The sequence below is a fragment of the Oryx dammah genome, unplaced genomic scaffold (genome assembly GCF_014754425.2).
Source record: "Oryx dammah isolate SB20612 unplaced genomic scaffold, SCBI_Odam_1.1 HiC_scaffold_21, whole genome shotgun sequence".
Taxonomy (NCBI): domain Eukaryota; kingdom Metazoa; phylum Chordata; class Mammalia; order Artiodactyla; family Bovidae; genus Oryx; species Oryx dammah.
The window spans coordinates 10,084,154-10,097,264 of NW_024070205.1; the positions used below are offsets into that span (position 1 = coordinate 10,084,154).

A 13,111-nucleotide genomic window follows, 5' to 3' on the forward strand; every position below is an offset into this window, starting at 1 on the left:
ACAAACTCTTCCACGGCTTCTCACCAAGGTTCCCCCACACACCTCTCTGTACCATTTGCTGCATTGCATGATCACTGTTCTCACTGGAATATGAGACTCTCGACATTTTATCCCTTGAGTGTTTTCCTTTTCGGACAAACCAAGTAATAATAACACTTATGGAATGCTCACTATGTATACTATGTGCCAAGTACTAAAGACTTTATATTATGAACTCACTTACTTCTCGTAACAACACTGTAAGGCGGGTATTGTCATCCCCGTGTTATATATGAGAACACTATGGTACAGAGGTAACCTGCTCAATTCTATTTAGTAACAGTAGAACAGATATCTGAATCCAGGCAATCTGGCTCAGAAACTATGCTCTGAACCTGACTTTTGAACTAAGTAGTGACTACCAGGTATCTGTTGAGTGGATTAATAAATGAATAAATGAAGATATATAGGGGAAAACAAAGGCCTTCAACAGAAGTAAGACAAACTCAGTTTTACAGATAGCTGCATTCTGAAGCAAAGTAAAAGTTTGATTTCATTGACTTTGTTCTCTATGCAGCCCAAGCCATGAAGGCCCAAGGAAAGAGGTCGAGGAAAAGATATCTGTTGTCCAGTGTTATGGACCAAAGTTTGAGTCCCCTCAAAATCCGTATGTTGAAGCTCTAAAGTGAAAGTCGCTCAGTCATGTCCGATTCTTTGCAACCCCATAGACGAATTCTCCAGGCCAGAATACTGGAGTGGGCAGCCATTCCCTTCTCCAGGGGATCTTCCCAACTCAAGGATTGAACCCAGGTCTCCTGCATTGCAGGTTGATTCTTTACTGTCTGAGCCACAAGGGAAGTCCATAATCCTGCCCCAAGTGTGGCTGTATTTGGAGACAGGACCTCTAAGGAAGTATTAAGGTTAAATAAGGTCAAGTAGGGAAAACCGCTAGACCATTCAGGTATGACCTAAATCAAATCCCTTATGATTATACAGTGGAAGTGAGAAATAGATTTAAGGAACTAGATCTGATAGATAGAGTGCCTGATGAACTATGGATGGAGGTTCGTGACATTGTACAGGAGACAGGGATCGAGACCATCCCCATGGAAAAGAAATGCAAAAGAGCAAAACGGCTGTCTGGGGAGGCCTTACAAATAGCTGTGAAAAGAAGAGAAGCAAAAAGCAAAGGAGAAAAGAAAAGATAGAAGCATCTGAATGCAGAGTTCCAAAGAATAGCAAGAAGAGATAAGAAAGCCTTCTTCAGCAATCAATGCAAAGAAATAGAGGAAAAGAACAGAATGGGAAAGACTAGAGATCACTTCAAGAAAATTAGATACACCAAGGGAACATTTCATGCAAAGATGGGTTCAATAAAGGACAGAAATGGTATGGACCTAACAGAAGCAGAAGATATTAAGAAGAAGTGGCAAGAATACACGGAAGAACTGTACAAAAAAGATCTTCACGACTCAGATAATCATGATGATGTGATCGCTAATCTAGAGCCAGACATCTTGGAATGTGAAGTCAAGTGGGCCTTAGAAAGCATCACTAGGAACAAAGCTAGTGGAGGTGATGGAATTCCAGTTGAGCTCTTTCAAATCCTGCAAGATGATGCTGTGAAAGTGCTGCACTCAATATGCCAGCAAATTTGGAAAATTCAGCAGTGGCCACAGGACTGGAAAAGGTCAGTTTTCATTCCAATCCCAAAGAAAGGCAATGCCAAAGAATGCTCAAACTACCGCACAATTGCACTCATCTCACATGCTAGTAAAGTAATGCTCAAAATTCTCCAAGCCAGGCTTCAGCAATACGTGAACTGTGAACTCCCTGATGTTCAAGCTGGTTTTAGAAAAAAAAGGCAGAGGAACCAGAGATCAAATTGCCAACATCTGCTGGATCATGGAAAAAGCAGGAGAGTTCCAGAAAAACATCTATTCCTGTTTTATTGACTATGCCAAAGCCTTTGACTGTGTGGATCACAATAAACTGTGGAAAATTCTGAAAGAGATGGGGATACCAGACCACCTGACCCGCCTCTTGAGAAATCTGTATGCAGGCCAGGAAGCAACAGTTAGAACTGGACATGGAACAACAGACTGGTTCCAAATAGGAAAAGGAGTGCGTCAAGGCTGTATATTGTCACCCTGCTTATTTAACTTATATGCAGAGTACATCATGAGAAACGCTGGACTGGAAGAAACACAAGCTGGAATCGAGATTGCCGGGAGAAATATCAATAACCTCAGATATGCAGATGATACCACCCTTATGGCAGAAAGTGAAGAGGAACTCAAAAGCCTCTTGATGAAAGTGAAAGAGAGTGAAAAAGTTGGCTTAAAGCTCAACATTCAGAAAATGAAGATCATGGCATCTGGTCCCATCACTTCATGGCAAATAGATGGGGAAACAGTGGAAACAGTGTCAGACTTTATTTTGGGGGGCTCCAAAATCACTGTCGATGGTGACTGCAGCCATGAAATTAAAAGATGCTTACTCCTTGGAAGAAAAGTTATAACCAACCTAGACAGTATATTCAAAAGCAGAGACATTACTTTGCAGACTAAGGTCCGTCTAGTCAAGGCTATGGTTTTTCCAATGGTCATGTATGGATGTGAGAGTTGGACTGTGAAGAAGGCTGAGCGCCGAAGAATTGATGCTTTTGACCTGTGGTGTTGGAGAAGACTCTTGAGAGTCCCTTGGACTGCAAGGAGATCCAACCAGTCCATTCTGAAGGAGATCAGCCCTGGGATTTCTTTGGAAGGAATGATGCTAAAGCTGAACCTCCAGTACTTTGGCCACCTCATGCGAAGAGTTGACTCATTGGAAAAGACTCTGATGCTGGAGGGGATTGGGGGCAGGAGGAGAAGGAGACGACCGAGGATGAGATGGCTGGATGGCATCACGGACTCGATGGACACTGAGTCTGAGTGAACTCCGGGAGATGGTGATGAACAGGGAGGCCAGGCGTGCTGCAATTCATGGGGTCGCAAAGAGTCGGACACGACTGAGCGACTGAACTGAACTGAAAGTCATAGGTGTAGCTTTCTAACAGGATTAATGTTCTTAAAAGAAAAGAGACCAATACTGCCCCAACCACCAACGCATGCATGAAGGAACAGAAACTGAATTTGCCTTGATCATGGGCTTCAAATCTCCAGAACCGTGAGAAATTAAATTTCTGTTGTTTAAGTCACCCAGTCTGTGGTATTCTGTTACAGCAACTCAAGCTGACTAATACAGTTTCTAATGCCTGATGTTTGGAAAACACAGATATTCCATCAGTGTTTTCAGGAACCAGCTGCTTTAAATGTCCTCTGTCCCTTGAAACTGGATTTGACCTTCCTGTATTTTGCTTCTTTGTCTGACTTTGGTTTTTGTTGAAAGGAAATTTAAGACTCCGTCCAATCTGGCCTTTTTACCATAGGTATGTCACTATTTGATTTTCTATTTTTTCCTTCAATATTTCTTGCAACTACAGACTTTTTGACTTTTCATCACCTTAGCTAGCTAGTTCTCAGTCTATGCAGAAATTTCTCTTCTTTTTTAAAAAATATGTATTTGGCTGCACCAGGTCTTAGTTGCAGCATGCTGGATCTTTTTAGTTTTGGCATGTGGGATCTAGCTCCCTGACCAGGGATCAAACCTCGGCCCCCTATACTGGGAGTACTTGAGTCTTAGCCACTGGACCACCAGGGAAGTCTCTCAATTTCTCTTCTTAAAAATACTTGTCGATAATAAATTACTGATATCAGCCATGTTTACCTTAGTTAATAATGCTAATATATTTTCTTTCCTAATGGTATTTCATTTGGAACTCTGCTACAACTGTGGAGTAACATTGTGAGCCCTCTAAAAGATTTCAAGTTTCAGCTGTTTGTCTGAGGGCTTTAAAAAGAACAAACTTTTTAATTATAAAAATTTCCAGACCCAGGAGTAGAAAGATTATAGCTTCACACAGATCGAACATTATCAAGATTTTTGCCATACTCACTTCATCTATTCCTCTCCTTTTTTCTTGGCTAACATATTGCAAACAAATCTAAGACATCAAGTTATTAAACTCTATGTATCTCAATACAAATCTCTTAAAAAAAAGACTTTTTTTTTTTTACAGAAACACAATTCAGTTATCTAATCTAGGAGAATTACCAATAATGCTTTTGTTTGCATGCTTTTGAGTGAAACTATTCATAGACTTTTGTACTGATATTATGAAAAAGCATGACATTAGTATAGCAATATTCTGTAGACTCCAGTTTTACAGTGAAATTTAGTTATGTGCAAGGTGTTGACCTACCATCCAACTAAAGCTGAGCTCCAGAAGGCCTGAGACAAGTCTTAAAAATACACAGGATCAAGGCTGCAGTCTTTGTACATTATTTTAATAAAAACACACTATTGCATACAAATATACAGATCTTAAGTTGTAACATTCAAATTCAGAATGCAATAAAGTAGCTTTGTAAGTTTTCTTCACTGAGACAGACTTTCTTATTCATGATTATTAAGACATAATGAACAAGAGAAGTACATTATTTCCCAACCTCGTGATTAGTAAATTCCTCTGTAAAGGAATGAAGGTATACAATCGTTTGTAAGAAAACATCTGGCAAACTAGATGGCCCTGCCTACATTGTATTACTGTGAATAAGAGAAACAATAAGAGCTAGAGAAACTCTACTTAAATGTTTAGGAGTATAGGCAATACTGCTTTCTCAGACTTCTTTCTACCAATGATTATATACTTGATACGTGAACATTCTCAAATGTAAAATATTTCAATATGATCATCTGTATTTCTTCCACAGTGACAATTTGTTTAATGTTTTAATCTGATACATATTTTTGAACTGGATTCATCTACAAAAAATAACGAGAAATCCTGAAAAGAAATTATTAGTTCCAAGTCAACTTATGTTTAAAAGTTAATCTATGAAAAACAAAAGTGTGTGTAAGAAACACCAGCTAGATGGCAATTTTTATTTCTAAGAGAAATTCTTACACAAATCATCTTCTTTGTCTTACAAAACAAAACCAAAAAAATTAAAATTAATCCCACAAATTCAAATTAATGGAACTTAGTGTAACAAAGTCAAAGCCAGTCTTGTCATCTGCATGTTAATTTGATAAATCAAACTGCCTTGGGGGAGGTACCCAAGAAAACAACTGTATCTGCTACTGTGCAGAAATGATGATGACTTTCAGCCCTTAAAAAACTGTTACAGCTCTTTTTTAAACAAAGATGTATATCTGGGAAACGCAATGGAATATGTTACTTCTGAAATTCCACAAAAGCTGTAAGGCAGCCAAGTGTTGATGGTATTTAAGGACAGTATAAGTTTGCACTCTTAATGACTGTTGACAGGCTTTGTGTCAATATTCAAACAATATGCTTTTCATGGACTACAGATGAAAATATTACATCACACTCCAACATAGCGTTACTATACTTGTATTAAGGAATCACTAGTTATCTGCTGTTTTAAACAAAGTCCTGTCCAGGCATTAGGCTGTAATCTAAATGTTGACAGCGCCTAATTTAACCTCTTAAAATGAACAAAAAGGGCTTATGTATCAAGATTAATTCTCTTTGGCTGCAAAGGATACCATTTTCTCTGGGGGCAGTCTTTAGTTCGCTTTCTTCTCAGTACCAAGTCAGTAGTTGTCCTAGTAGAAGTCTCTGCTGGTGTGGTTTCTATTTGTGCTATAAAGCTCTCGGCTTTAACATCTGGTTTCCTACAGCAACTGGAAAAGACTTCCTGGTGGACTCTCTGGAGCTGGATAATAGGCTGCATCTTTAGAACTTGGGAAAATCCATCTCCTTGTTCAATTAATGCAGGTAAGGACTTAAAAAACAAACAACAGTAATACTTAACGTTAATCTCAGGCTGAAACACAAAAACACAGAGGTAAGTATTTAAGCTGTTCAGGTCAAGCCTTTTTCTAAAACTTTATTTTTAGGTCATAGATAATCGACAGTACTTTAAAATACCAATTTTAGCTGAGGGATTTTAACAAAAAGCAAAAGCTAAAAAGATGTATTCTATTCCTATTTTATAATGCCTGGTAGTAAAATAAAACTCTAGTAAAACAGGAGGTAACAGGGACTTCCCTGGCAGTTCAGTGGTTAAGACTTTGTCCTTCCAATGCACGAGGTACAGGTTAGATTCCTAGTAGGGGAACTAAAGCCTCACAGCAAGGTGAAAAGATTAAAACACACACACACACACGCACGCACGCACGCACACACGCACACAGAGGAGGTAATAGAATTTCACAGTTAAAAAATCTAATGTCTGGAATTCTGTATTTTAGGATAGTACGTATTTTAGAACTCTCAGAGGGGGGATCAGCGCATTTTCCCTATAAAGGCCCACAGAATAAACATTTTAGGCTGGGAGGGCCTTTACATCTGTCACAATTACTCTACTCTCCCGTTCTAGTGTTAAGAGGCCATGCACGCATACATGCTCAGTCACAGCCCACTCTTTGTGACCCCCTGGACTGAAGCCCACCAGGTTCCTCTGTCCATGGAATTTTCCAGGCAAAAATACTGGAATGAGTTGCCATTTCCTACTCTAGGGATCTTCCAGAACCAGGGATCGAAACCGTGTCTCCTGCATTGGCAGGCAGATTCTTTACCACCGTGCCACCTGTGAAGCCCCAAAGAGTCTGTAGACAATAAGTAAACGAAAGTACATGGCTCGGTTCCAAAACAATTTTATTTACAAAAACAGGTGGCAGGCTGGGTTTTAGCCTGGCCCACCACAGCTCGCCAATGTCTGATTAAGAGCATGCTGTGAGAGAAGTGTGAGTACCAGAAAATCATGGGATCAATACACTCACAAAAGGTTACAGAAAGTAATCAAAACAGAGGAGATTCTGAAGGAGTTTAAAAATAATTTTCATGTACTAGATATCCAAATGGTTTTTGTTTGGGCAAAATACATGTCAAGAACATAGACAATTTTATTATAATAATATTAAAACTCCAAGTTGGATATGCAGTTGATGGAAGAAATTTCCACATACTGAGGTACGGGAAAGTCACTCTGGTTTATACATGATTTAGTTTGAACTGTATGCTAACTCAAACAGCCTGTCTTGTGGCCTGTCAAACATACCTTGTACTTCTGCTTTCACCATTAAAGAAAAGAATGTGCTCATCATCCAGTTACACAAAGGGCGAAGGCACGACCCACTGCACTCACCCAAGACAGGGAGCCCCGAGGGGAACTCAGAATGGGAAAGCCAAGATGAGCATTCTGTGCTTTGGATACACAGGCTCCCAGATAGTTAAGATGCACATTTAAGGACAGATTTCAACGACCCATGATTCTTGCACCTTCCCATACACAGAAAAAAACACTAAAATCATTAACTTGAGACATCCGTTCTTCACACTTAGCAGTAATCTTTTACCAAGTTGCAATCTTGACATTTCTTCCCCAGCCAAAAAATTCATATAGACTGGCTCCTCCCCTACCCTTTGGAGCAGTCCCATCAAAGCTACTGAGAAGCTCTTTCCTGGGCTATAGCCCTTGGTTTGATTCTAATAAACTTCTTCTGCTATTCTTATTATATATTATTTACTGATTATTTATTAAGGTCCCTGGTGGCTCAGAGGTTAAAGTGTCTGCCTCCAATGTGGGAGACCTGGGTTCGATCCTTGGGTCGGGAAGATCCCCTGGAGAAGGAAATGGCAACCCACTCCAGTATTCTTGCCTGAAGAATCCCATGGACGGAGGAGCCTGATGGGCTACAGTCCATGGGGTCGCAAAGAGTCAGACACGACTGAGCGACTTCACCTTCACTGATTATTTGCATAAATACAGTATAATACAGTGGTTAAGAGTACATGTTCTGGAGCTAAACATCCAGGGTTTAAATCCTGGCACAATGATATGTTTGGGCAATCTGCTTAGCCTCTCTAGTTTCCTTATCTGTAAAACAAGGAAGTAGCAGTACTTCTCTCAGAGGGATAGAGTAAGGATTAAATGAGGTAACACAATATATGTAAAACAGTTAGACGGGGCCTAATTCATAAATGCTGACTAAATGTTAGTGTTATTATCCAAAATTGTTTGATGGATTTCTAACTCTCAGAACTCAAAAAATATAACCAACCTTCAAAGAAAGTTAAAGTGTTAATCGTTCAGTTGTGTCCAACTCTTTACAACCCATGGACTGTAGCCTGCCAGGTTCCTCCGTCCATGGAATTCTCCAAGCAAAAATACAGCAGTGGCTAGCCATTCCCTTCTCCAGGGGATCTTCCCAATGCAGGGATGGAACCCAGGTCTCCTGCACTGCAGGCAGATTCTTTACTGTTTGGGTAACCAGGGAAGCCCAACCTTTAAAGAAGCCAGGCATAACTCTGGCACACAGTAGGTACCTAAAAAATGGTAATCATTCTGAATGTTACAGTCATTTAATAACTTCATTAAAGATCTATTTAAAAGACTACTGAGAATTCCTATTACAACAGACTAACACACATATGAATGCTAAACGCAAATACTTAGCTATGCATGTTATTCACTTATAACTTAGTAGGCAGTTACCTTCATGGCTTCACTGATCTCCTTAGCTACTGTTCCTCCTCTGCATCTCAAGTTTTCCAACCGAGGGGCTGCAAAGAAACCACCAAACAATATTTTAGGCTTTTAATCTAATACCAAGTCATAAAAGACATGCAGGTGCTATCTGGACAATAATCTGTGAGGACCCTTCACCTTTACTTAACAAGAAAAGCAGAGGTTATTCTATATATAAAACAGAAGATCAGGGAAATAACATACTCTATTTATTTGAACATGACAAGAGGGGAGGAAATAATCTTAAAAGAGTGTGGATAATATGCCAATACAAAGTACAGCATGTTGAAATGGTGAAAATTAGGAAGCACAATATATCTACAAATGAGATGGCCTTATTAAAAGTGTTACATCAAAATAATTCCCTACACTAAAACACTGGAAAGTGTAGGGATTAAATCCAATAGAAAATATTATCTCCTACTTTGAAATTCCACCATAATTCAGATTACATTCAGTAGTTCAGTAATCACATCCACTTAAAAAGAATTCAGAGATCATACAGTCATACTGTTGAAGGGCGATAGGGAATATAGAATGGATAAGACAAAAACAGAAATATGAGAACTATAGAGAAGATGGCGTTTCCCAGGTGGCACAGTGGTAAAGAATCCAACTGCTGATGCAAGAGACATGAGTTCAATCCCTGGGTCAGGAAGATCCCCTGGAGGAGACAATGGCAACCAACTCCAGTATTCTTGCCTAGAGAATCCCATGGACAGAGGAGCCTGGCGAGCTACAGTCCATGGGGTTGCAAAGAGTCAGACACAACTCAGTGACTCAACAGACAGAAGATATGTGGTTGACCTTTGTGGACAGATTCAGAGTAAGAATCAGTGAAGTCTCTCAGTCGTGTCTGACTCTTTGTGATCCCATGAACAGTAGCCTGCACCAGGCTCCTCCGTCCATGTGATTTTCTAGGCAAGAGTACTGGAGAGGGTTGTCATTTCCTTCTCCAGGGAATCTTTTCGACCCAGTGATCGAACCCAGGTCTCCCACATTGTAGACAGAATGCTCTACTGCCTGAGCCACCTGGGAGTAAGAATAAAAGGCAAGCAGTCTAATCAAAAATTTTAAGTTCACATAATTTCTTATCACTGTAAAAAAGTTTTTAATATACAGTGTGGCAATAATAGGAAGTATTTAAAAATAATTTTCATTAATAAAAATGAGATTCCTACATTTTGTGTGCTTCTGTTAATTCAGTAACATTTGGTTCTATTAAAAAGACAAATCTTCCATTACATATTTCCCATTAGCTTTGTTCTATACACTGTACCAAAATCCTTTGCAAGTAAAAATGTTGTTGTAAATTTCTAATTCATCTTTTGAAAAAACAGAGTATGAAAGTTGTAAGTGGATCTAAAACATTTCATAATCAGACTGATAAAATGCAACTCTAGTTGCAAAGACTTCTTTTTAGTTCAATTTACCTTTCCTGCATATGTAAATTAACAGAGATAGAAAGAATATTTGAAGAAATATGATGATTAAATCAGAACGGTTGCTACCTCTGAGAGCAGCAGAATATTGACCAGTAAGGAATATAAGGAAACTTTTTGGGGTACAGAGTGTCTGTAAAATTGGGAAGCAGAATAAATATGTGTTAGTTACACTTGCAAATAATATAGTCAATATCTTCTTCTTCAAGTTACCTTTTCAAGTAAAATTTAAAGCAATGGCTCTAACTGTTAAAATGTAAAAAATGAAATAAATAGGATATTTTCCTGATGTTTCCAGATTTTTGGACAGTGTGACTATATTTACTGTACATATGAAAACATAACAGGCATATTATTTGAAAAGGTACTTTTTAAAAATAGGTTTATCCTATGTTAAAGAAGTTGTGGTACATATATGCAATGGAATATTACTCAGCCATAAAAAAGAACACATTTGAGTCAATTCTAATGAGATGGATGAACCTAGAGCCTATTATACAGAGTGAAGTAAGTCAGAAAAATAAATATCACATATTAATATATATATATGGAATCTAGAAAAATGATACTACTGAAGAATTTATTTGCAGGGAGCAGTGGAAAAACAGAGAATAGACTTATGTACATGGGGAGAGGGGAGGAGGGGTGAGAGGTATGGAGAAAGTAACATGGAAACTTACATTACCATATATAAAATAGATAGTCAGTGGGAATTTGCTGTATGTCTCAGGAAACTCAAACGGGGGCTCTGTATCAACCTAGAGGGTGGGATGGGGAGGGAGATGGGAGGGAGGTTCAAGAGGGAGAGGATATATATATACCGATGGCTGATTCAGGCTGAGGTTTGACAGAAAACAACAAAATTCTGTAAGTAATTATCCTTCAATTAAAAAATGAATAAATTAAAAAAATAAATATTAAAAAAAAAAACATAAAAATAGGTTTATCCTATGTTTCCCAACTCTGCAGACAATATCTAGATCGAAGTGGCAGTTACATACTTTAATATGTATATATGTATACAAGTTCATCAAGCTGTGCACTATATATTATAGCTCAATATATACAAACATACACATAATGAACAAAATCTCTTTTTCAACATTTACTCTAGAAGGTTGTCTTCAGTTCAGTCACTCAGCACGTGGTAACACATATAACTTAACAAAAAATTTTCTTCTGCAAACACACACTGATGGACAATAGCTGTTTTCCATCTATTGCACAAGCAATAACACTGAAAACAGTGCCAAGCAGTTTGGGATTGCATGTAAAATGGAGTTAGGTCGCAGGCTTGGATAACTGCGAACAGATTTTCATACATGAATGTTTGGTGGAACATTCTAAACTTGTGCTGGATTTATACTACATTTAGTATTCTTGGCCCCTGACTATAAAATGCCAGCTATGCACTCCCATTAGTGCTCTAACTAAAAATTTCCCCCTATTTTTCAAAGGACCGCTAGGGGGCAGTACGGCCCCCGCAGTGAGAACCATGGTGCTCCTATTTTTCAGAATTTCCTTGGGAACAAGAACCTTATTTTCTTAATCTTGGACTCCCTCCTGCTGAACACAGTGCCTGACTTGTAGAGTAGGTGCTTGAAAAGTATGATAGATGAAGGCTATAACAAAGTTTGCCATGGAGGCACAAAGGTGAGGTCAATCCAACAAGGGAATTGAAAGGAGTAAAAACTTCATAGATGTTATAAGAGCTGTTATAACATAGATGTTATAGACTAAGAAGATTTCGTACTGGGTGGCTGGGGGTGAGTGGAAATAGGAGGTGGGTGGTAAAGGATGTGCTATACCAAAACAAGAGAATAAATCAAGAAAGAAGAAAACACAGGAACCAGGAAACATGATCCAAAACATAAAAGAAGTAAAGGAAATCCCCAGGATGAGGAGGAAAGAAACAGATGGAATGAAAGCTCTTCAGCAGGCCTAAAGAGCAAACAGTCCAGATTAGAACAGGAAGACAAAAGGCTCCCAGAGGAAAACCTCCAAGGAAAAAGGAAAGCGTTTTAAAAGTGGATTTGATGGAAGTGTTTACTATATTGAGAAGAATTTTACAGTTCTATTGAAGTGTTTGCGAAAGAATTAGTGAAAGACACAACAGCAAACAAAGCAAACAGAAAAATAAAGCATTCCGAAGCGGGGGGTAGAAAGATGTTCAAGAAAGAAAATACACTCATAGTATGATTACCTGACTCATACTGAAGAACATTTACATAGTCATAACAATATCAATGCTTAATACTACTGATGATTTTTTACAAAAATGAAAGTGAAGCGGATGAGTGTAGATTATTCTTTTGAGAAACTTGGCTATGAAAAGGAGAGTTCAGGTAAAAGAAACAGAAGGAATGGAAGTTTTCCCTACACGTGATCTTCTGATAGCGCATTTCTATAGTATTATGGGCTGTCATACAGTGCCAATCAATCCTATGTATTAACTTTAGCAACTCTGTGACGGAAGCAGGTTTCATCATCCTCTTTTTTTTTAGATGGAAAAAAGGAGCTGTGAGAGCTGAGAAATGTATCTGAACTAAACGAATAACTGAATAAACACTAAACAGAGTTAGAAACTCACAGCACACACTCTTCTATATTCTATACGTAACTTTCCAAACTACCACTTTGCCAGGAATTATACTATACTCATATGAATATAAGTTAACAGTCAAAAATTTCGCTATAATAAAATCTCTTAAGATAAAAACAAAAATAAATTATGCCTAGCAAAGAATTTTTAAAAGTCTAGAGTTAAATTTGTTTCAACTATTAACATTTAAGTACTGTTTTGTTTTTAGTTAAGTAAATTAAATTCCTTTCTTTGAAAACTAAGGAGCATCAATAATTTTAGGAATAAAACTAAACACACAAAGATTTAAAAAAACCCAAAAAGGGGGGAAAAATAAACACACAAATATGACCACTAAAAATGAAATATGTCATCTGTAAATGTATCAGAAAAGCATTCACCAACATTAACATCTGCTCAGGAATTCAAAATACACAGACTTTTCAATTCCTCACTTAAGATTATTTTAAATGACTGTTCCACTTGCTGTAACTAGTAAGAGCTTACAG

General features: G+C 38.1%; 1 protein-coding gene across 2 annotated transcripts in view; it reads right to left on the reverse strand.

Annotated features, from left to right (window-relative positions):
- Positions 1-4,346: 4,346 nt before the first annotated feature.
- The window catches only part of NSL1 (NSL1 component of MIS12 kinetochore complex), a 42,932-nt gene continuing 34,167 nt past the window's right edge, over positions 4,347-13,111 (reverse strand). Inside the window, exons 5-7 of one of the 2 annotated variants that reach the window (XR_005724950.1) lie at positions 8,547-8,614; positions 7,800-8,377; positions 6,693-7,577 (exon numbers count right to left, since the gene is read on the reverse strand). Coding sequence is in view for 1 of the 2 variants with exons in the window: in XM_040263134.1 (XP_040119068.1) it covers positions 5,553-5,831; positions 8,547-8,614 (347 nt within the window). In the remaining variant the exon portion in view is untranslated. Of the gene's footprint in view, positions 5,832-6,692; positions 7,578-7,799; positions 8,378-8,546; positions 8,615-13,111 lie in introns of those variants that run through there. The other variant, XM_040263134.1, reaches the window with a different exon arrangement.